Below are 23,948 nucleotides of genomic sequence, written 5' to 3' on the forward strand. Positions count from 1 at the left end.
ATACAACTTAAGCTGATTATCCAGCACAACTGTAGTGTGATCATTTATCAAATTTCCCTGACAGAGCAGTGATATACAATGAAACCAAAGAGTTCTCACTGGTTAGAGCTTGCTCCCATATACAGGATGCTTTCAGTTTATTAGAAGCAAAATTCAGTGTTGTTAATCATACAGACTTTCTCCAGGTTCCTAGGGACTGTATGCCATTTAATTTCTCCAAATCATTGGAATAATACGGTGTTTTTGCTCAGAATCTTGTCAAAATTTATCACCAGTTGAACGTTTTTGATGAAGTCGTAACAGTCTTTTCATGGTAGTACTTCTGTTATTTGACTTAAAACTTTTAAAATAAGCTAACACTGCAGAATTATGTTATAATTCTGATTTTGCTTTTGTTTTTAGAACTCTTCATCTTGGCTTACACCTATCCTTCCTGATATGCTTCGACACATATTTCAGTTTTGTGTTTTAGAAAGCAGCCAGGAAATTTTGGACCTCATTCACAAGGTATGTGGTGAATATATCTGTACTCCTTTTCCCAGTACCTTGGTAGATGTTAAAAATTTTTTTTCAAAATTCTGTGCAGTTGTTGATCAGGGATTTAAGAAGTTAGAAATCATCCAAGACATTTGAATAGTCTGAAGATCAAGGAAATAGACTTTTTATGGATTATAATGGTTAAGTGCTAGTTAGTTGTGCGACCCAGTAGGCAGGTGTTTTAAGCACTTTCTTCATAGCCTCAATACAGAAAATTAAAAATGAAGAAAAGACAACTTTTTTCCATCACTTATTTTGCTTTCTATCAGGATGCTTATCTGTCCTATAGAGTATCTTGGGGTTTATTGGTAATCATAATTTAGACTTGCACTTTTTCCTTTTATTTAGGAATATTGGTCATATGTGTTGGAACCTATAAAGAATAGCCACTTGATATGTTTAATAATATTTACAGGAGGAAATGGCACTGTTGTACCGTTAATACCTATTAACGTAGTCTTGAATCATTGGCCTCTGAAGTGGCTCATTGTTAACAGCTGTGGGTTAACATTGGTGGTGTTTCTACATGGTGGCCCTAGCCCATTAATGTTAGGCATCAAGAAAAGTGCTTCAGGGCTTCCCTGGCACACTGGTAAAGAATCCACCTCCGATGCAGGAGACTTGGGTTCTATCCCTGATCAGGAAGCATCCCACATGCCTCTGAGCTGCTAAGCCTATGCGCCACAACTGAGCCTGTACCCTAGAGTCTGGAAGCCACAACTACTGAGCCGAGTGCTCTAGAGCCCTGCTCTGCAACAAGAGAAGCCACTTCAGTGAGAAGCCCCTGCAACACCAAGGACCCAGCACGGCCATAAATAAATAAATAAATAATTTTTTTTAAAAAAGTGCTTTATTGAGTAAGATCATGAATCAAGATTTACATTGTTTTTAATTTATACTAGGATATTACTCTAGTATATTACTCTGATATGGCTTCCCTCATAGCTGAGTTGGTAAAGAATCCACCTGCAGTGCAGGAGATCCCGGTTTGATTCCTGGGTCGGGAAAATCTGCTGAAGAACGGATAGGCTACCCACTCCAGTATTCTTGGGCTCCCTTTGTGGCTCAGCTGGTAAAGAATTTGCCTGCAATACGGGAGACCTGAGTTCGATCCCTGGATTGGCATGATCCCCTGGAGAAGGGAAGGGCTACCCACTCCAGTATTTTGTCCTGGAGAATTCCATGGACTGTAAAGTCCATGGGGTCACAAAGAGTTGGACACAACTGAGTAACTTTCACTACTCTGATATGTTGGATATTACTAGGATATTACTCTAGCATATACTAAGGGTATTACTTCTCTAAATTTAGCAGGAGCTGTTATATATTGAAGCATGTATTGAATACAGGAATGGATATAGAGCTTTATGATACAAAGAAAGGATTCCAGATATTTACTGAAATTTTGATAACTGTTTTTATGGGTATTTAAAAAAATGATTTTCATAAAATACTGAGGAAAATACTTTGTATTCTTTTTTAAAAAACTTTCTTTTGTGTTACTTTTTTTAGTATACAAACTTATCTACCCTAAAACAGTATTTCAAAGTAAGCCTGTTTGTTGAATTTTAAAATTAATTTTTGTGCTATTTCCTAGTTTTTTTTTTCAATTCAGTGTCACTAAAAGTATTAGGTTTTATTAGGCCTTGCTAGAAAAATTTCATTTTCTTGTTCCCTTCTCATTCTGCAGGTTTGGATGGAATTGTTGAGCAAGGCTTCAGTTCAGTATGTAGTAGCGGCTGCTTGTCCATGGATGGCTGCGTGGCTTTGCTTAATGATGCAGCCTTCTCATTTACCTATTGATTTAAATATGTTGCTGGAAGTAAAAGCTAGAGCCAAAGTAAGTGTAGAGGAACATAATGTATTTGTATGTTCAGTTCATAATTATGAATACAGTAACTGTTAAGAAACCTGTATTGCTTTATTATAAGTGTGATATTAGTAATGTAACAGAAGGAAAAATTATTTTATTGGAACCCTGACAAAATGCATAGTAATTTTTATCCATTAAAGTTTTGTGAAAAAACTGTATTCTAGTGGAATTGTAACAAATGAGATTATTTTTCATGTTGTCTGTTAAATTTTAATGGTAAATCTTTAATTACTGTTTTCCCTGCTTATTCACTTAGGAAAAAACAGGTGGTAAGGTGCGCCAGGGCCAGAGCCAGAGTAAAGTACTTCAGGAGTACATTGCAGGTGCAGACACCATCATGGAAGACCCCACCACCAGGGACTTTGTTGTTATGCGGGCCAGAATGATGGCAGCCAAGTGAGTATACATAAATTCAAAAGTCATTTAACCGAAAGATTCCTCCCATGTGTCTGTCAATCCTTCCTCCATCATACTAGAGTAAGAAAAAAGTTAAAAAGTAAGAAAACGTTTTTCATTCTTTTGAGGTTTTAAAAATAAGATTTGTATTTTTTTGGTGCACATATACTTTAATATTTAAGCTTAGGTGAAGTAATCTTAAATGGCAGATACTAAAATTTGTTTCTGAAGGCAACCCAACAATTGCACAGTCTGCAACAAAATTTGAACATCTAGGTCACATAACTGTGTTTTCAGGTCTGAAAATCTCCTTTGTTTGTTTTGTTGTTTTAGTTGCTAAGTCATGTTCGAATCTTTGTGACCTCCTGAGCTTTTGCCCTCCAGGTTCCTCTGTCCATGGGATTTCCCAGGCAAAAATATTGGAGTGGTTTGCCACTTCCTTCTTCAGGGATTTGTATTTTTTTTATGAAGAAAGATAGGAGTTAAGTCTTCCCTGGGAAAAGTTATAGCTTCAGTAGGGGAAACTTTTTTATAAAGTAATTTTATAATTTTGTAAAGTTATTTTTATAGTAACTTCTTTTTTTCTCCCTCTTAGGTTGTTAGGAGCCCTTTGTTGCTGTATTTGTGATCCAAGTGTAAATGTGGTAACCCAAGAAATTAAACCAGCTGAATCCCTTGGCCAGTTACTACTCTTCCATTTGAACTCCAAATCTGCCTTACAGAGAATTAGTGTAGCTTTGGTAATCTGTGAATGGGCGGCTTTACAGAAGGTAAGATTTTGCCCCCAAATAAAAAAGACAATCTAAACTAGGTTCCATTAGCTATTAGGATTATTTTCATTGTATTTTACAAACAGAAAAGTGAATATTTTCTCTGTAAAAAAAATTGAACATTTATAGAAAAGTATTCCAAGATGTACTGAAACATCGTTTCTCTCTCATTTGCCTTTAACCCTAGCCTTTTTTCTAAACCCCCCAGTTTTGTACCTGAGAACTACAAAACATAAGAGGCTTTGAGAGCTAGAAGTCCATTTGTATGAGTAGTAGCAAGGGCAGATTTTTGGTCACAGGAAGAATAAAATCAGCACATTTAAACCCAAATCTTTGTATTTCTGAATAAACCATTCCCTTGCAGCCCCTTTAATTTTTAACTTCTAGTAAGATGTATTGATTTTGTGTAAGACTTGCTTCTGTAAATCAAAGAAACTTCCTGCTGGCTTTGTTTATTCCATTGACTGGAATTCTGGAAATTTAACTGTCTGCACTTGCTGTGAGAGTTGCTTTTTACTGCCTCTTAACAGTTTGTCAAAGCTGTGTCTAAAAGTAATTGAGCCATGCTCTATTGCAACTGAAACCCCAGCTTTGCCTCTGGAAAGAAGCAAGGCTCATCTGTTTTTAGGCAGGACGTGGTGTGCTGGAGAGGCAGTGATGCTGTGTTTTTGTGCCTCTCAGACTCAGCAGCAAGTGTTGACAGTTCGGTTTCTGGACCCTCACAGAGCTTCTCTGGACTTACTCTGTGAAGCCCAGGCTGATCACCCAGATCCCACAGAATCCCTCATGGCTCACCACTGAGGTCATTCCCCCTCTGGTTGGGGCAGGCAACAACCAGAGAGAGTGGGAAGGGTTAGTTAAATTTGGGGGCAGGTGAGTAGCTTTTAAATTATATATCCATTTCTACAGTATGGCATGTGAAACTATGGGTTCAATTGTTAAGAAATCTAATGAGTTTTTAAATAACATTTTTTAGTGCATGCTAAGTGTTCTTTTCTGACTGATTTCTTTTTACAGTTGTATATTTTTAAATCTGTCTTGGAATAAATTCAGAATAAAGTAAGAGTAATTAGGTGGAAAATTTAATGGAATTGTAATAGTTCCATGTGCATGTTCTGTAGTCATTCATATTAAAATTTTAGAGTAGTTCGGGTGTGTTACCTTTTCTCTGTGAAACTAACTATGTTCTGGGAGATAACAGAATATAGATTCAAAAACAATAGAAATTTAGACTTGGTAGTTTGCAAGTGAAGATTATGCATTTCTAGAATTACATTTACATATTTGCCCTGAATATTTGTTGTCTGTTACATTTTAGGAGTGTAGAGCTGTTACCCTAGCTGTGCAGCCACGTTTACTTGATACCCTTTCAGAACATTTGTATTATGATGAAATTGCCATTCCATTTACACGAATGCAAAATGAGTGTAAACAGCTTATTTCATCATTAGCTGATGCAAATATTGAAGTTGGTAATAGAGTAAACAACAACGTTTTTACAATCGATCAAGCTAATGACCTGGTGAGTAAAGAAGTGACTTTCTTAATTTTAGAGCATAAGATAAGAAATTTGTCAATGTCATGTTTACCACAAAAACACTTAATTTGTTGAATCTGTTTGTGGCTTGGTAGCCTATCATATATTCAGAATAAAGTAAGAGTAATTAGGTGGAAATTTTAATGGAATTAAATTCCCTTTGGAAAGTTTATTTCATTGTATTGACTTTTCTTCAAACAAGAGAAGGGGGAAGGGATTTAAGAAAAAAAATCTCAGCTTTGACAAACCAATACACCTTTATTAGAAAAAGCTGTTGCCTTTTGTCATTTCTCAGTTTTGCCTAAGACTGGCAGAGTATAGGGGTAAAAAAAAGTTTCTGAGTATTTTCTACTCCCCCTTCCTAACTTACAGTGAAAACATTCAAACATAAGAGAATTATACAATTAATACTCAGGTACCAACCAACTAGATTCCAGTTAACACTTTACTAAATTTGCTTTATCATATACGTATTAATTGCAATATGCAACCATTAATTCATATTTTTAATGTATTTCTAAATAAGTCACAGACAGCTATCAGTACACCTCAACTAAAATTCAGGGTTTTCCCTTTTTCTGCTCTTTTTTGTGTCATTAACTAAAATTTAGTTTTTATGGTGATTTGCTCTTTCTTTGAGGTAGAACTTATGTTCTATGAATTATATAAATCTTCAATGGAATATATGATGAATTTTAACAGAAATGTATACCTTTGAAACCCAAACCTCTGTCAAGATACAGCCAGTGCCATACCCACTTCCCAGTCAATCTCCTACCCTCAGAGAACCCTAGTTCTGGTTTCTCTTGCACCATAGATTACTTTGGCCTGTTCTTGAATTTCATATAAATGGAAGCATACACTCTGTGCTGTTCAGTGTAAGGATCTTTTTCAGCATGATGTTTTTTAAAATCGTCTGTGATGGTATATGTATCAGTAGTTCACTCTTTTGTATTGCTGAGTTTTCTTTCATTGTATAAACTTGCCACATTAAGTGTAAGCCCTTCTGCTCTTAATGAACACTTGGGCTGCTCCAAGTTTTCAGCTGTTATGAACAGAGCTGCTATAAACATTTTTGTATAAGCTTTTTTTTAAGACATGTTTTCATTTCTCTTGGGTAAATACATAGTAGAATTGCTGGGTCATAGGCTGAGATGTTTATTTAGTTTTATAAAAAATTGTAGTTTCCCAAAAGTGGCTATATCATTTTACCTTCTAATCAGCAATATATGAGAGTTTTGGTTGCTCCACATCATCACCAACAGTTGGTGCTGGTCACTCCTTGTAATTTTTGCCTTTCTGGTGTTTGTGTGACAGTGGCATTGTGGTTTTAACTTGGCATTTCCTTGATGACTATTACAAGTGTAACACTTTTTTATGTCTTATTCACCATTTGTTGATTTTCCTTTCCAAAATGTGTGTTCAGCTCTTGTCTATTTTTAAATAGGTTGTCTTTTTATTATTGAGTTGTAGGAGTTTTTAAAATATATTTTAGATACCAATCCTTTATCATATAGATGCTTTCAGAACATTTTCTCCCAATATGAGGCTTGCTTTGTGTTTGAAAGAGCAGGTATTTTTAAGTTTGATGAAGTCTAGTTTATCAGTTGTTTTCTTTTATGGTTATTGTGTTCTGTGATCTAAGGTACCTTTGCTTATCTCCAAGTGGCGAAGGTATTCACACACATTTTCTTCTAAAGCATTGTAGTTTTAATGTTTAATCATCCATATTTATGTTTATATATAGTGCTAAATAGAGACTGCATTGTTTCATATAGATACCTAATTTTTTCATTGTCATTTATTGAAAAGATGTTCATACTGTTTGTCTCTGTATGCCAGCAGCAGTGTTTTCATTGTTGTTTCTTTGTATTTAGTAAGTCTTTGAGGTTAGGTAGTGTGAAAGAGTTCTTCCTGAGTTATAGAATCAGAAGTTCAGCTACTTTACTTGAATTAATCCTGTGAAGGAGCATATTTCATTTCTTATCCCCCTTTCTTATTAAAAACCCACAATGTAGTTGAAATTGTTTTTGGTCTCCTGTGAGAAAAAGCTAAAATTGCTCCAGTCTTCTTTATTGTTTTTATATAATTTCTCCTTTTTGCCTCCCCTTCCCCATGTTTTCCTTTCTTAGAATAAAATCTCAAATTTTCTTTAAGGTCTGGGGTCCCTTTTTAGTGTTTCTGACAAGATTTTTTAAAGCTATTACATGGCCTCTTAAAGCTTTTCTTATTCAGACCTCTTAGTCCCTAGTGGAACTACTGTTCTGTTTCATCAATTTCCTTAGTCCAGTGGTTTTAACCTAGGATATCAGAGTCTCCAGAAGAGCATATTTGAGGGAAGAACAGTTTTAAAAGATTAATCTTGGCCCTGGCTAAGAGTTGTTATTTGTATCTTTCTTTGCATTCCTATTTTTCTCTTACCTGCCGGAAACAGGCACTTCTGACGGTCTTCCTGTGTCTCTCACCATTCGCATAATTTAGTTCTTATCCATGGGCTGTACTGTCTTCTCTTGCTCTTTTGTGTTCTTCAGTTAGGCATTTTTGTTTGGTTATCTCACTGTCATTTCAAACTTACCACCACCAAAACTGGAATTTATTTTTTAACAGAAAATAGCCCTTTTTATCCACAGTCTCAAATCTTGTTAACATTTCCTTTCAGAAAGTTTCATGTGTTTATTCTTTCTCTGTTTCCATCACTACAACCCAGTCAAAGGCCTTAGTATTTTATGACTAGGTCCTGACTCATCGCTAAGGCTCCAGGCAGTCTCTGGTTCATTTCACTCTGCCTGCTGTGCCAGACTAGTGAAGTTCTTAGTGCCATTCTGAACACATCCCTCCCCTACTTAAAAAGCATTATTCTCTTTTTCCTTGATTTTGGTTTTTTCCTTTCTTACCTTCAACACCACCTCTAAACTCCCCATCTCTTTTCATTATTTCTCAAACTTCCTCCACTTAAGCCTAGTTAGTTTTTCTCTTGCAAAAGTACACCACCCTTGTTCACTTTCTTTGCTTCACTTATTCTCTCTTCTGTGTCTGAACACCTCTTCCCTTTGCCAAAAGTTCCCTACTCTCAACCCTCTGTGCTCATACCAAGTTCATTTTTTGACACTCTTTCATCTAAGCCCTGTGCTTAAGCCATGATGACTGCTGTCAGTTCCTTGAACAGTACCTCGACTTCCACTCACTACCTCAACTCTTTTTTCCAAGATGTCCTCATAACTCCGGACTTAAGTTGTTTAAAAACCTAGCGTAAGTGTTAACTGCCTCTAGCAAGCTTTCGTTGCTTTTGTCACCTGAGAAGAGTTAAGCTGCCCTTGTGCTACCGCAGCAATTTGCACTTACCTTAGCTTCACGTTATATTGTCTTTGTATACCTGTGTATCTCCCACATTAGTCTCAACGTTTTTTTGAGTGTATAAAGACATTGGTTTTACTCATATTTAAGCTGCCTATAATCATTGAAAACTGACAGAAGCATAGTGTATTTAGGACAGTGTTTTTAAACTTTTAGTAGTGAAACCCTGTTTCAAATAATCTTATGCAGAGCTTGAACACACAAAACAGACAAAGCAAAGTGGAGAATATAAGCTCGAAGTGGTATATGATCATGTTTGTTTGTGGAGAACAGATCACAATCAAACAGATAAAACTCAATTTAAAATCTTTCATATTTTATAGTGATAAAAGATCTTAAAGTCTTTCATAGTTTTAGTGATAAAAGAAGATCTTAACTGTGTGTCTGTTGTGCTTCTCATAATAAAAGTCTGGTATTATCAGTCTTGCCCATAAGAAAGTTGATCATTTCTAAGTCTGAAAAATTGCGTTATCCATTTTTAAAAAGTTAGGTTCTTTAATGTTACAGACTTTTCTGACCAACATTGATCAGACTGGATCCATTTATAGAGACTTTTTATGATTCCAGTTATTATCAAACAAGAAGACTATTTTTGTTATGTAAGCCATCATACTATCTTTAAATGGTAATTTTAAAAATGTGCACACAAAATCTTGTACGTAAATGTTCATAGCAACATTATTTGTAATATTAACTAAGGTGGAACCAACCCAACCATTCATCAGCTAATGAATGGAAGAATCCAATATGGTATACCCATGTAGTATAATAATATTTAGCCAAAAAAAGGAATGAAGTAATTATACATGCTAAAACATCAGTGAACCTTTAAAGATGCTAAATGAAAGAATCTGGTCATAAAAGACTATACATTAGTTTATATGAAAATGTCCAGAATAGGCAAATCTGTGAAGATAGAATGTAGATAAGTGGTTACATAGGATGGAGGAAATGAGGTGTTACTACTAATAGGTATTGAGTTTTATTTTGGAGATGATGAAAATGTTCTAAAATTGTGGTGATGATTGTACAATTCTGAATATAGTAAAAACCATTGAACTGTACACTTTGAGTGTACTGTATGTGAGTTACATCTCGTTAAGTTGTTTTAAAAAGATACAATGAAAAGTCTTTTAATGGAGCTTGTAAAGTAGTCTGATGCCACAGTCGTAGCTTTAAGCAGTTCTTGGTAATTAAAGAATTAACAACTGTTATACCATTCTCAAAGAATTGATTTATATTTGCTCAGTGTTATTTCACCGAAGTACTATGTGGGCATTATGTGTTGATTTTTCACTCAAAGTTAAATATAAGAAGTCTCTGAAGAGATTGTGTCTTTCTTAAAAAAGTATAATACAATGTTAAATTAAGTCAGATTAAAATAAAGTTTACTTGGAAGGTTTTAGACATTTCGTTTACTGAATACTAAAATGTACTAGTTATTGTAGAATTTACAATTGAAACAGAAAGCTTGCTGTCTTCCCTTTAAGAATTTATAGGCCACTTGGGGTTGATGTCATTAATGATTCTTGATTTCTCTCTTTAATAGGTCACTACTGTTTTTAATGAAGTCACATCATCCTTCAGTTTAAATCCTCAAGTATTACAGCAGTTAGATAGTAAACGACAGCAGGTCCAAATGACAGTCACAGAGACCAACCAGGAGTGGCAGGTGTTGCAGTTGAGAGTGCATACTTTTGCTGCATGTGCAGTTGTGAGCTTGCAGCAACTTCCGGAGAAATTAAATCCTGTTATAAAACCATTAATGGAGACAATTAAAAAAGAAGAGAATACGCTAGTGCAGAACTACGCAGCTCAATGGATGGCCAAACTACTTCAGCAGTGCACAACAAGGACTCCCTGTCCCAATTCAAAAATTATCAAAAATCTCTGTAGCTCACTTTGTGTGGACCCATATCTAACTCCTTCTGTCACATGTCCAGTACCAACACAAAGTGGCCAGGAAAATTCTAAAGGTATATATCTAAACCTTTATTTGGGGTAGAGAAAGAATTAACCATTTAAATTTGTTTACAGTTATCTACAGGTGTAATTTAAGCAAAATCCAGTTTATGTTGGAGCTTTTTACCATTTTGAGAGAATTTGTACTTATTGCTATTAAAATCACAGCCCTCTTAACTCATAAGTATTTTTTATAAAAGACCTGATATCTTTGAGGTCTTTAAGTTCTCACATTTAAGATGACTAAATCCTATAAGACAGGTATTAACCCTTAACTTCCCTTTCAGGATCATCATTATAGGGTTTACTGTTAACAGGGCTAGAAAACTAAACTGCATCCAATGGTGATTGAAAGTTCTTCCTATAAAATTCTGTCTTCTCTAATTTAGTACATGTCTTATGAGATAAGTGGACTCTGTTATCAAATAGTGTTTAAACAGCTTTTCTGTTTTCCTCCAGAAAATCTATATGTAAAGGAGTAACTGCTCTTCGTAGTCTAGTCTCAAGGACCAATGTTTTGTCACATGCCTTAGTCCTAATTTCCTCCCATCCCCCTCCCTGAGGGCTAGTTGAGGCAACAATATTTTGCATTGGTTGGTGTTTCTGAATTCATGGTTACTCAGAGAAGGCAATGGCACCCCACTCCAGTACTGGAATATCCTATGGACAGAGGAGCCTGGTAGGCTGCAGTCCATGGGGTCGCTAAGAGTCAGAAATGACTTGAGCGACTTCACTTTGACTTTTCATGCATTGGAGAAGGAAATGGCAACCCACCCCACTATTCTTGCCTGGAGAATCCCAGGGACGAGGGAGCCTGGTGGGCTGCTGTTTATGGGGTCGCAGAGTCGGACACGACTGAAGCGACTTAGCAGCAGCATAGACTTTTTTTTTTTAAAGAGAACTTACTTGCAGTATTTTTTAATGTGTTTTTTTTAATGCCTGGAAACAGTAACTCATTTTTAAAGAATTAATGTACTTTTAACAGAAGGAGATACAGTCAGCCTTGCATTAGATATTTCTGGTTGTTAAGAGGATTCTGCAACCTTAGTTGTATTAAGTATGGTCCTATGCAGATCAAAATGTTTAACTTAATGTTGCAAATTACTGATTTTTGTGATCATTTCATTGTCTAGAGAAAATACTGGCCTATAAAAATTGAGGCTTAAAAGACAATTTTAAAATGTGTTGTATCTTTTGGAGCAGGAAACCTTTGGTTGGAGGTTATATGCTTTAAGGATTATGTGACTTATTTCCTTAATAGGATCCAACTCTGAAAAAGATGGAATGCATCATACTGTCACCAAGCACCGGGGTATAATTACACTCTATCGGCATCAGAAAGCTGCTTTCGCTATCACAAGTAGGCGAGGTCCTACCCCCAAAGCCGTCAAAGCTCAAATAGCAGATCTTCCTGCAGGAGGTAGTGGAAACCTCCTTGTTGAACTTGATGAGGTAAATAGTTTTTCTTCTTTGAATACTCTGATTTTAAAACAAAATTTCTTACAGATTGAGAGCTAAATTGTCATATCAGCTTCTAGAATTATATTTTTAAGTCAATGAACTGGGGCTAATAACTTTTTGGAGTACTCCAGCTACAGAGTTCAGAAAAACTACAAACTTCAAATTTCTCAAGCTTCTTATTTTTACCAATTTAGTTTTCTGATTATCTTCCTAGCAAGAAACCCTCTCCATAGTGGGTATGTAAGTCATTCATGAATGTGAACTAATTCACTCCTGTAACAGTGACTACGGAGATGTTAAGTAATAGTGAAAGCTAACTTTTCTCAGTCTTATCAGTGTTAGGAATTACTGTTGATATTCAGAGGATAAGTTTATAATCTCAAATAACTTGTTACCTTTTAGTCAACTTGAAATTTATTAATTGTGTGATGTGAGGTAGGGATCTAAATTTATTTGCCCATAGGAACAACCAGTTATCCCACCACTGAATCTTTTCATCCGTAGTTGATGATGATGGCTCCTCTGTTATATATCCTGCTTTCCTATATGTAAGGATCTCCTTGGGCTTTCTGTTCTGTTTCATTGATCTACTTGTTCTACAGTACAGTTTTTAAAGACAATTTAAAAAAATGTTTGGTGGGACTTCCCTAGTGGTCCAGTGGTTAAGACTGCCTGCTTCCAGTGCAGGTTTGATCCCTGGTCAGGGAACTAAGATCTCACACTGCTGTGTGGCTGAAAAAAGAAGAAAACTGTTTTTTAACGGTTTGGTTTTGAAAAAATCTTACAGTCACATTTTTAACAGTGGAATTCTCTAGGTAGCTCTACTGGTTGCAAGACATAGGAACTTACCTGAGTTGAGCAATAAACTATCAGTGCTAAAAGACATGTGTTTCTAATATATTTCTGTAAAGTATAGGCCTGTTTTAAGTTTTGTTTTTTTAAACCAAAATCTTATTGTCTATATTCCTTTCAAAATACTCTGTGAATGAAGACTTTTTCACTAACTATATTATTCTCATTTAATTTTAATAAAAAATGTATACTTTGATGATTTGCATAGTTCCTTCACTTAAAGATATAATTGTATCTTTCTGGGGGGACTTTTTTTGTATTTAATTATTATGAAATTACTGCTAAGTATGAGGTTATATTAATCTTGTTAAATTAAACAGATGCTTATAGTCTGTTCCTTGAAAGTGAAAGTCACTTAGTCGTGTTCAACTCTTTGCAACCTCCTCGTGGACTATACAGTACATGGAATTCTCCAGGCAAGAATACTGGAGTGGGTTGCCATTTCCTTCTTCAGGGGATCTTCCCAACCCAGGGATCAAACCCAGGTCTCCCGCATTGCAGGCAGATTGTTTACCAGCTGAGTCACAGGGGAAGCCCAAGAATACTGGAGTGAGCAGCACATCCCTTCTCCACAGAATCTTCCTGACCCAGGAATCAAACCGGGGTCTCCTGCATTGCAGGCAGATTCTTTACCAACTGAGCTATCAGGGAAGCCACGCTATCCCTTAAGCAAATATAAATAAGGGCAGGTCATGGTAAGTTTCTTTGAGATAGAGAGAAGAAGAAGACATGTTACTTAGGACTATCTCTAGAAACAGCATGTATTCTTCTATTTCTTTTCTCCAGCCCCCCAAAAGTATTTTATTTTGGATGTAAAAATCTAGCTCAGGATTTTTTGCCTATATAAATTTATTGAGAGGTGTTTTATAGTTATAACATGTCCAGTAATTGTTTCATTGGTTAATGGTTACACTGAATTCTTAACACTGATTTTTAAATTCTCTTAATAACATTTTGAAAGCATTATGCTTTTTTCTGAAATCTTGTTTTCACCTAACATTTAATTTTTAGGCCCAGAAGCCTTACTTGGTACAGCGGAGAGGAGCTGAGTTTGCCTTGACAACTATAGTGAAGCATTTTGGTGGTGAAATGGCAGTGAAGTTGCCACATCTCTGGGATGCAATGGTTGGCCCACTGAGGAATACAATAGACATACATAATTTTGGTGTGTACATATTTTTCCGAGTTGGGATTTAAACAGATTTCAGTGTATATCCATTACATATGTCTTTATAAAATAACGATGCCTGTGCCTGTTTATCCCAGGCCAGCTGGTAAGTTTTTAAGTAGAAGGTTGGTTAAAAACATTTGATTTTCATGTCATTTTGTATACTTTTCTTGCTTTTTACTTTTCCTGTTATGTATTTAGAAAGAGATTTGAAATGGATCATTATATTAATCTTCTTTAGTTCTTTAGGAGTAGCACTTCAGCAGTTAAATTAAGGATGTCGTATTTCATTTTACGTTATAAAGCAAAAGAGACTCTCCCACAGTAGTTGAGGAGTGCTAAGACTTTTTGTAAGCTCTGGATTTTGAAAAACTATTTGTAAGGTAATATGCACTTAAATCAATGTATCTTAATAGATGGAAAGTCCCTCTTGGAAAAGGGAGATGGCCCTGCCCAAGAACTGGTGAATTCTCTGCAAGTTTTTGAAACAGCAGCAGTGTCAATGGATTCTGCGCTTCATCCCCTGGTAACTAACTAATGCAAGTGTAGTTTTTTTCCTAATAAAATGAGTAGCCTTATTAGAAAGACTTGGGCTTGAATGAAAAGTGCAACTATGATGTCATCCCTTATGATTTCATTTTCTTTTAGATGATATAACTAGATTCCTTCTTCCTGACAGCTTAACTCTTCCAGGCTTTGAGGCAGAGCTGGGTGCGTGATGAGAGAGAAAACCCACTGAGAGCTCAGAGTACAGGGCAGTAGGAACAGGGCTCTGACGCCCTGAAGCCAGCTGCACACACAAAAGAAGGCTGCATCCCTGTTCATCTGCACCATCTGAATAATACAGTCCAGGAACAGGAGAATACAGATGATAAGATCGCTTCCCTAGATAAATGTAATGGTAGGAGGAAGTTCCCTCTCTGAGATGAAACTAGTCAGTGGCAAAGATAGAACATGGGTTTATTTTTTAACTATTAAAATATCTCTCACCAAAAAATTAGAGGGAGGAGGAACATAGACCAGAGAATTAATTATCTGGTTTTTCCACTGAATAAAGTATTGATATTATTCTTTCCATGTAACTGTATTAGGAAGCTCTCTGCAATTTATAACATCATAAAGGGTGCTAGCGTCAATTCTCTATTCATATAGGAGAGAGTAGAGGGAAACTTTTCCGTTTATATAGTAACAAAGCATATTCTTTTACTTGTTAAATTTTGCGAATTTATCATTAGTAAAGAAGGGCAGAATTTATCTGTATGTGCTCACCCTCCATGATCAAACAGGATGCATTCAGTTGCACAGTAAGGCTAGTTTGTTGAGCAAGTACCTGACTCTCATCAGCATTAATCCTGGCTTCTGTGCATCAGACATTTAATAATAGGATATGTCATGCTTTTGTGATTATATTGCATATGGAAAGCCAGGAAGTTAAAGTGGAAAATAACTACCAGAGTATGGTGCCTAGAACAAAATCAGGATCACCCAACCCAGTGAATACAAAGTATGTACTTAAACCTAAGCCAGATTTGGAGGCAGCTGATGATGTGTAGTGTCATTTTCCAAGCCTCAGTAGGAGAATCGTGCAAGTGCCTTTGATGTGTTCCCTACGAATTTTGGAAAGTATTGAGTGTTCCCTGATGCTTAAGAGAATATTCAACAGGGGAGAAGTTCTGCACCCATCTATTCTTTTTAAAAGCATTCTAATAATGAAGATTTAGATTAAATTTTTATTGAGTATGTTCTGACAATGTTTTAAGGTAACTGGAGATAATTCTTGGATTTAGCATCACTTGGAATATTGAGAACCTCTGAGTAAGGGCCATTATAGTTGTATTTTAAATATTAGATTCCCTAATGAGTCTTCTAACTTGTCTTAAATTTTTTGTTTTTAGTTGGTACTGCATTTGCCTCATCTTTACATGTGCCTTCAGTATCCCAGCACTGCAGTGAGGCATATGGCTGCTCGTTGTGTGGGCGTCATGAGCAAAATAGCTACCATGGAAACAATGAATATATTTTTGGAGAAGGTTCTTCCATGGCTGGGAGCAATTGATGACAATATCAAACAAGAGGGTGCAATTGAAGCACTTGCCTGTATCCTTTTTCACTTTGACAAACTATTCAAATTATATTTGCTTTATTTAAGAGTGACTAAAATACAATTTATTCAGATATATACAGGGCAGTCCAGTGGTTAGGACTCCACACTTTCACTGCTGAGCAGGCCATGTCAGGATTAGGGGGTGGGAGGAGAACAAGCCAAAAAAACCCAGCACCAAAAACAAATGTGCACACAACCTGCCTTGTTCCAAAAAACTACTTTTTTACATTTTATTTCAGTGTTATTTTTATTGCATTATATTATACCTGTATTTACATTTTATTATAATATTCACACAAAAAATTAAAGAATTACTGTTAATTTTAAGAAATCTTTTTATAAGCAAAAAATTTATAGTCAGTGTATTTTTAAATATGAGGTTGGCCAAAAAGTGCGTTTGGCTTTTTCTGTATGATGTTATGCTACTCTTTTTGGCCAACCCAGTATTAATCAGATACTATGTAGGTAGTTCTTATAAATTTACTATGTTTGCTTTGTTCATTGATTGTCTGGCAAAACGATTAATTAACTTTAATTAATACAGACAAACTTTTTACCAAGGGTATGACATCCATGAACACTGTTTAACTCAAAATACCTAAAAGATAGTTTAGCAAGAAAGATGGATAGAGATCAAACCCGTAGAAACTCTAGCTAAAGAAATGCTAAAGATTATGGGACTGAACTCACTGGACCTGCTATCTCCAGCTCAAGGTTGTTGGGATCCTGGTGGGAAAATTGGAATTAATCTTTGACACTTAGCTGTGCTCCCTTGCTTGCAGTGTAAATCAATCTATTTTAATATGTGAATTCTAGAAACTTGCAGGAATTTCTCTATGCAAAAAAACTTAGTAAAGATTCCCTCCAGCATTCCTCAGATGAAAAAAAATCATCTTAATCTTGAGAAAGTTACATACTTTTTACAAAGGAGTAACCCTGTATAAATGCTGTTATAATTGAATCATAGACCTTGAGGGATAGTCAGTCCCTCATAATACAGGTAAGCAATGAGGAACTGTTTTAGAAGTCACAGTCGTGGTGTATCATTTTGTTTATGAAAACATCTACCCTGGAACCAGTTAGAAATTTCCTTAGTAACTTACTCAGGTGTAATGGAACAACTGGATGTTGGTATCGTTCCATATATTGTGCTCTTAGTTGTGCCTGTGTTGGGAAGGATGAGTGATCAGACGGACAGCGTAAGATTCATGGCTACACAGTGCTTTGCAACACTAATTAGACTCATGCCACTTGAGGTAAGTTGATGATAACTTGGTTTATGAACTTAATGTTTTCAGTAACTTCATAATAACTGTAACACCTTTTAAAGAACAAGTTTTTAAAAAAGATGTTGAATATGTTTACATTATAAGTGTTAAGACATTTATGTTTTAATAGGTAATTTTTTAAATACTGTTTTAAATAAAACTGGTTCGTAAAAGAATGATAATTCTTGAGGTGATGCTAATTTCTAGATGCTATTCTAGAAGTGTGTTCCTGAGTATCCCAGTAATATCTAAGATTCTGTTCTGGAGTTTACATGAAAGGTAAATTTGAGAGATGGTAACTGAAAGTGTAAAAAGCAAATGATATGTCTGTTGGATTATGGAGAAAGCAGAATGCAAGGCTGAAGTTGAACAATTTTGGAGTATATTTATGGGACAGAAATAATATATGTGGCCAGTGCAGGAAATAGAAGTGGCTTGAAGCGAGAGAAAAGCCAGGACCCTGTCATTTAGCCACTTAATATATTTTTAAATTCAAGAAATAAGTATATATGCATTTCATCCATTCTGTAGTATGTGTCCAGTAGTCCCTTTTTAGGCCAGATAATACACTAAAATACCACATTTTGTTTATCCATTCATCAGTCGATGGACGTTTGGCTATTGTGAGTAATGCTGCTGTGAGCATGCACATATAAAGTATTTGGGTGTAAGCTTTTTCCCCTCTCTTTGCTTTCTCTGTGAGGCACATGGGGTCTTAGTTTCCTGACCAGGGATCAGACCCGTGCCCCTTCAGTGGAAGTGCAGACTCTTAACCACTGGACCACCCAGAAGTCCCTGCTTTTCTTTCTTTTGAGCAGACATTTAGGAATGGAATTACTGGGTCATATGATGTTTAACTTCTTAAGAAACTGTTAAACTGTTTTCCCAGAAAACTACCATTTTATATTTCTACTAGAAAAGTATGAGCATAATACTTTGGAACAGTCTCTCGGCTGGGGGACTATATCTGGTTAAAAAAAAAGCTGAGTCAAAGGACTTACTATAGGGTACTGAGTACAGTCTTCAGAAGTACACTGCCTGAGTAGTGGGGCCAAATTAACCCTTGCAAGAAGATTGATTTGAGCCCACATTAGCAAAGCCTTAAAACGACCCTTAAAGGATTGAGTTGGTTTCAGATATTTAACTACATCCCAGAAAAAAAACTAAAATATTTAACCCCCGAAAGTTCAGCACCTAACAGCATAAAACTTAGGATATTTAGCACACATCAAAAAATTAACCAGAGGGAATTTCCTAGTGGCCTAGTGGTTAGGATTCTAGGCTTTCACTGCCATGACCAGGGTTCAATCCCTAGATGGGAAACTGATCCCACAAGCCATGTGCCGTGGCCAGAGGGAAAAAAAAGAAGTTACCCAGGAGAAAAGACAGTCAATAGAAGCAGACCCTGAAATGACCCAGATAATAGAATTAGTATACAAGGTCATTAAAATATGCTCCATATGTTCAAGAAGGTAGAGGGAAAGCATGAGTGTAATAAAGAGTGAAATGGAAGAAATAAGAACAACCCACATTGAACTTCTTGAGTTGAAAGATACAATTACAAATAAAAACACACTGGAAGGATTAATGACAGATTAGATGCTGTGAATTTGAAGACACAGCAGTAGAAACAAGAATGTCATGCAGGTTAATTCCTGTTCCGCTTTAAGGATTCAGGGCTTATCAAGCAGTGGGGTTGGATAGAAGCTTTTATTCCCTGCACTGCACTCTTGTTGCTTTTATAGGAATTGGAGTGAGGAAGATATCAATGGTAGGGTTCCTGGCACTGTACAATATTTATGAATCCTAATCATTGTTAGGAAATGTACCTCATTGTATGGCCTTATGCTAAGTCACTTTAGTCGTGTCCAACTCTTTGTGCTCCTATGGACTGTAGCCCTCCAGGCTTCTCTGTCCATGGGATTCTCCAGGCAAGAATACTGGAGTGGGTTGCCATTTCTTCTTCCAGGGGATCTCCCCAACCCAGGGATCAAACCTGCATCTCTTATTTCTCCTGCATTGGCAGGCAGGTTCTTTACCCGTAGTGCCACCTGGGAAGTACGGCCTTATATCTGGTTGTTACTATTAAAAGGTCCATGAGGATAAATGCCTGAAGATTTGTTACTTCCATGTAAAGCACTGTGCAGAAAGGCCTTGTTTTGCTGGTTATCATTAGGATATTGAATGTGTTAAAATGTTAGTTTCTATCTTGATTAAGTTGTTAATTCTAAAACCTTTTGACGGAATTCCCTGGTGGTCCAGTGCTTAGGACTCTGAGCTTCTACTGCAGAGGGGACAGGTTTGATCCCTGGTTTGGGAACTAAGATCCCTTGAGCTGTACAGCATGGCAAAAACAGAAAACCCCTTTTGAAAATATAACATATAATCATTTTAAGACAGTATATACACCTCACTCCTGATACTATTTCTGGTATTATAAGAAACATACACTTGAATTTAATTGAAGTTCTGTTCTCAGAATATTACTTAACTTTGAAGTTCACATTTCTTAATCATAGGGCAGTAGTTCTCAAACTTTTTGGTCTCTGTACCTCTTTACACTCTTAAAAATTAAAGACCCCAAAGAACTTTTGTTTATTATACTTTCTGTAATAGAAATTAAAATTGAAAAGTGGAAAAAGATTTATTAATTCATTTAAAGAATAAATCCATTAGACTTTTGAATAGACCTTTTACAAAGCAATGGTCATTTGGAGAACACTGGCTCACTGAGTTATGTAAATCTTTTAAAGGTTGATTCATATGAGCATACAGTAACAAAAAACAGACTCCTTAGTATCACCAACAGAAAATTTTTAAATACTGGGAAGCACCTGCAGTGCTAAGTTTCTTTTGACAGCTTGCATTTTATCATTGGCAACAGGTTGTGCCACTCATTTTCCTTGAAGTGACCAAATTTTTTAAAGAAAATAATCTGCCAAATACTCAAGTCAGAATAACCATAGTTTGTCAGTCCATTCAAGTAAACTCGTTCTGTAAAAGACAGCTAGGTCGACTCACAATTTTAAGAAATCTTACAAGTGCTTTTCCTAAATATTTTGTATTTCAGTGTGCATGGTATAAAGCAGAAATGCTTTATGGAATACTTCATATTTTGTTGCACAGAGTGTTAAAAAAGATGTGCCATTCAAAGGTTGAGGTCTAATAAAATTATTTTTACTGCTTCAATGACATTCTTAAGTGAAACCAGCTTGTTTTGAAAAAAGGCTGGTGCATGGCTGCAAGTAATAGTGACTGCTCGTATGCTTGGTGGTGTCACCGCCTTGATTCTTTCTGAGGCAAAAGCAGTCTTGCCCACCATTACTTTTGTGCATCAGAGCAAAAGTCAACACAGTGGAAAAAGCAAACAGTGTCTTATCCTTTGTCATGAAATAGCTGCAGTCAGTAACCCTTTGAAAAGGTCTTAGAAATCCTGAGGGGTTTGCAGACCACATTTTGAGAACCAGTACCCTGGGTAACCGTTAACACTAAAATTAAGAGGCTCTATAGTAACAGCATTCCACTTAAACAATACAATTTTGTCATTATCAAGTAACAAATGGTATGGGAAAAATAAGTTGTAGCTATGTTCTTAAAATAGCATCAGTTCAGTTCAATTGCTCAGTCGTGTCTGACTCTTTGCGACCCCATGAATCGCAGCATGCCAGGCCTCCCTGTCCATCACCAAAGTTCACTCAGACTCACATCCATCAAGTCAGTGATGCCATCCAGCCATCTCATCCTCTGTCGTCCCCTTCTCCTCCTGCCCCCAATCCCTCCCAGCATCAGAGTCTTTCCCAATGAGTCAGCTCTTCGCATGAGGTGGCCAAAGTACTGGAGTTTCAGCTTTAGCATCATTCCTTCCAAAGAAATCCCAGGGCTGATCTCCCTCAGAATGGACTGGTTGGATCTCCTTGCAGTCCGAGGGACTCTCAAGAGTCTTCTCCAACACCACAGTTCAAAAGCATCAACTCTTTGGCACTCAGCTTCTTCACAGTCCAACTCACATCCATACATGACCACTGGAAAAACCATAGCCTTGACTAGACAGACCTTTGTTGGCAAAGAAATGTCTCTGCTTTTCAACATGCTGTCTAGGTTGGTCATAACTTTTCTTCCAAGGAGTAAGCATCTTTTAATTTCATGGCTGCAGTCACCATCTGCAGTGATTTTGGAGCCCCCAAAAATAAAGTCTGACACTGTTTCCACTGTTTCCCCATCTATTTCCCATGAAGTGATGGGACCAGATGCCATGATCTTCGTTTTCTGGATGTTGAGCTTTAGGTCAACTTTTTCACTCTCCTCTTTCACTTTCATCAAAAGGCTTTTTAGTTCCTCTTCACTTCGATGTGCTTATTTAATAATCTCATTATATAGTGCTTTTAAAACCTAATTCTTAAATATTTGTCTTCCAGTTATTAAAATGATACTGTTTTTGAATTGGTTTTTCTTCGCATATATGTGTGTGTGTGTCTGTGTGTGTGTTAGCTTTGGTATTTTTTTAATTGAGAATAGTTGGTTTACAATATTGTATTATCTCTGCATTTACATTTTGATAAGACTTGAAATAATTTCATAATCTGGGGATAGACAAATTAATAGATAGTAACAAATTGTTTTAATACACTTAAAAAATAATTTTAGGCAGGCATTCCGGACCCTCCAAATATGTCAGAAGAATTAATCCAATTGAAAGCCAAGGAAAGACACTTTTTGGAGCAATTGTTAGATGGGAAAAAGTTAGAAAATTACAAGATTCCAGTACCAATCAATGCTGAACTCAGAAAATATCAACAGGTAAAGTTTTATACTTATCTTATAAATACTGATTATTCCTTTTAAATGTACCTTGAAGAATTTAAAGATTGATTTAATAATTAAAATTTTTGTGTTTGGTGTCTTATATCCATTTATTTCTCCCTGCCTGTAAAAATACAGTGTGTTTGGTCTTTGTAAACATGTTCTTTACAGAAAAATGTTTTTATGATCTGTTCACATTTACCATTTTTCTCTTTCTCCCAATGTTTCAGGATGGTGTGAACTGGTTAGCATTTCTTAATAAGTATAAGCTTCATGGAATTCTGTGTGATGACATGGGTTTAGGGAAGACTTTACAGTCCATCTGTATTCTAGCAGGAGATCACTGTCACAGGTAATTTTAAATGCTACTTTAACACAAGGCTTTCAGATGCTGAGCAATATAAGCAAGCTGGTTGACTCATTGTGTTTTGCTGTTGTAAAGGGCCCAGGAATATGCAAGATCAAAACTGGCAGAATGTATGCCACTTCCTTCCTTGGTGGTTTGTCCACCAACATTAACAGGTCATTGGGTGGATGAAGTAGGTAAATTTTGCTCCAGAGAATATCTCAATCCACTGCATTATACTGGACCTCCTACTGAAAGAATAAGGTAAGAACTGTATAACCAAAAAATGTTTAATCTTTAAGTAGTTTGGAAGAATAAAATTTATTAAAAATGAATTCTGGTTAGCTTTTTTGGTTGTCAGACATAGAAACTTACTTTAACTTATTTAAGAAAGGTAAATGAACATATTAAAAATATAATCAGTGAGACTCATCAAAATTTAAGAAGTTTTGGAACTTCCCTGATCGTCCAGTAGCTAAAACTCTGTGCTCCCAACGCAGGGAGCCTGGGTTCAATCCCTGGTTGGTGGACTAGATCCCATGTGCTGTAATTAAAAACCACAGCTAAAATATGGCCTAGCCAAATAAATCATAAATACAAAGTGTAAGGACATTAACCACTGTCAGCAATCAGTTAGGCTCTAAGTTTTTGGAGCTAGGAAACTGTCAAGAACCAAAACCGTTCTTGGTGCCTTTCCTAAATAAAGTCTTGTGATCATAGCATCTCCTAGGTGCTTCTGTTATTTCTTCATTTTCTATGCACTTTCCCTAAGAGCTACCCCTTCCTTCTTTCCTCTCCCCAAAAGTGCTTTTGGTGCACAGTGGCTTGCTCCAGCTGCCCTGATCCCATAGAACACTACAGTTCTGTTAATACATCTCTGTTCCTAAATACAGGTGTTGAAGAGTGGTATATCATTAATTCCAGTTTGTCTTTTAAAGCTTGGATAGTCACAGATTACTGATTAGTCTGTAGATTTCCTACCCTTCTGTGAATTAATAGCTAACATATACTGAGCACTTACTGGTCAGGCATTAGATATTCTAAGCAGTTTTATTTACATTTATGTAATACCATGTATTCTCTTAATTACCTTATGAGGTATGGGTACTATTATTGTTCCCAGTTTGCAGATGAGGAGTCCAGACATGGGGCCTGGGAAGAAGATCACTCAGCTAATTAAATAGAAGGTCACTAGGTATAGTTAAATGAAGATTTGAACACAGGCAGCTCAAGAGCTTGTACTCTTAAAGAATTTACTGTAAAGGAATTCATCCATTTATAAGTGGTAGAAACTCAACTCAGACTAGCTTAAGCAAACAGGAAATTCATTAATTAACCTGAGCATCTTGGGGTGAATTCTTGCTTCGGGTATATCTAAATTACTGTTCTTCCTCATGCATAGCTTGTTCTGTTGGTCTCTACTGGACTTTTGTCTATTGTTGGTGTAGATAAAAGGTCATGGGCAGTCTTAGGCCTACATTCTCCTAGCTTGGCAACTGTAAAGAACAGAGATATTCTCT

General features: G+C 36.2%; 1 protein-coding gene across 1 annotated transcript in view; it reads left to right on the plus strand.

Moving 5' to 3' along the window:
• Window positions 1–23,948, plus strand: part of BTAF1 (B-TFIID TATA-box binding protein associated factor 1) — an 84,863-nt gene that overhangs the window by 47,418 nt on the left and 13,497 nt on the right. The window contains exons 15-28 of the mRNA XM_068961470.1: window positions 403–507; window positions 2,228–2,377; window positions 2,667–2,806; window positions 3,402–3,576; window positions 4,895–5,098; window positions 10,017–10,443; window positions 11,691–11,881; window positions 13,754–13,907; window positions 14,327–14,436; window positions 15,806–16,007; window positions 17,122–17,270; window positions 21,927–22,079; window positions 22,313–22,434; window positions 22,525–22,692. Of these exons, the coding sequence (XP_068817571.1) occupies window positions 403–507; window positions 2,228–2,377; window positions 2,667–2,806; window positions 3,402–3,576; window positions 4,895–5,098; window positions 10,017–10,443; window positions 11,691–11,881; window positions 13,754–13,907; window positions 14,327–14,436; window positions 15,806–16,007; window positions 17,122–17,270; window positions 21,927–22,079; window positions 22,313–22,434; window positions 22,525–22,692 (2,450 nt within the window). The remainder of the gene's footprint in view (window positions 1–402; window positions 508–2,227; window positions 2,378–2,666; window positions 2,807–3,401; window positions 3,577–4,894; window positions 5,099–10,016; window positions 10,444–11,690; window positions 11,882–13,753; window positions 13,908–14,326; window positions 14,437–15,805; window positions 16,008–17,121; window positions 17,271–21,926; window positions 22,080–22,312; window positions 22,435–22,524; window positions 22,693–23,948) is intronic.

The sequence above is a fragment of the Capricornis sumatraensis genome, chromosome 23 (genome assembly GCF_032405125.1).
Source record: "Capricornis sumatraensis isolate serow.1 chromosome 23, serow.2, whole genome shotgun sequence".
Lineage (NCBI taxonomy): Eukaryota > Metazoa > Chordata > Mammalia > Artiodactyla > Bovidae > Capricornis > Capricornis sumatraensis.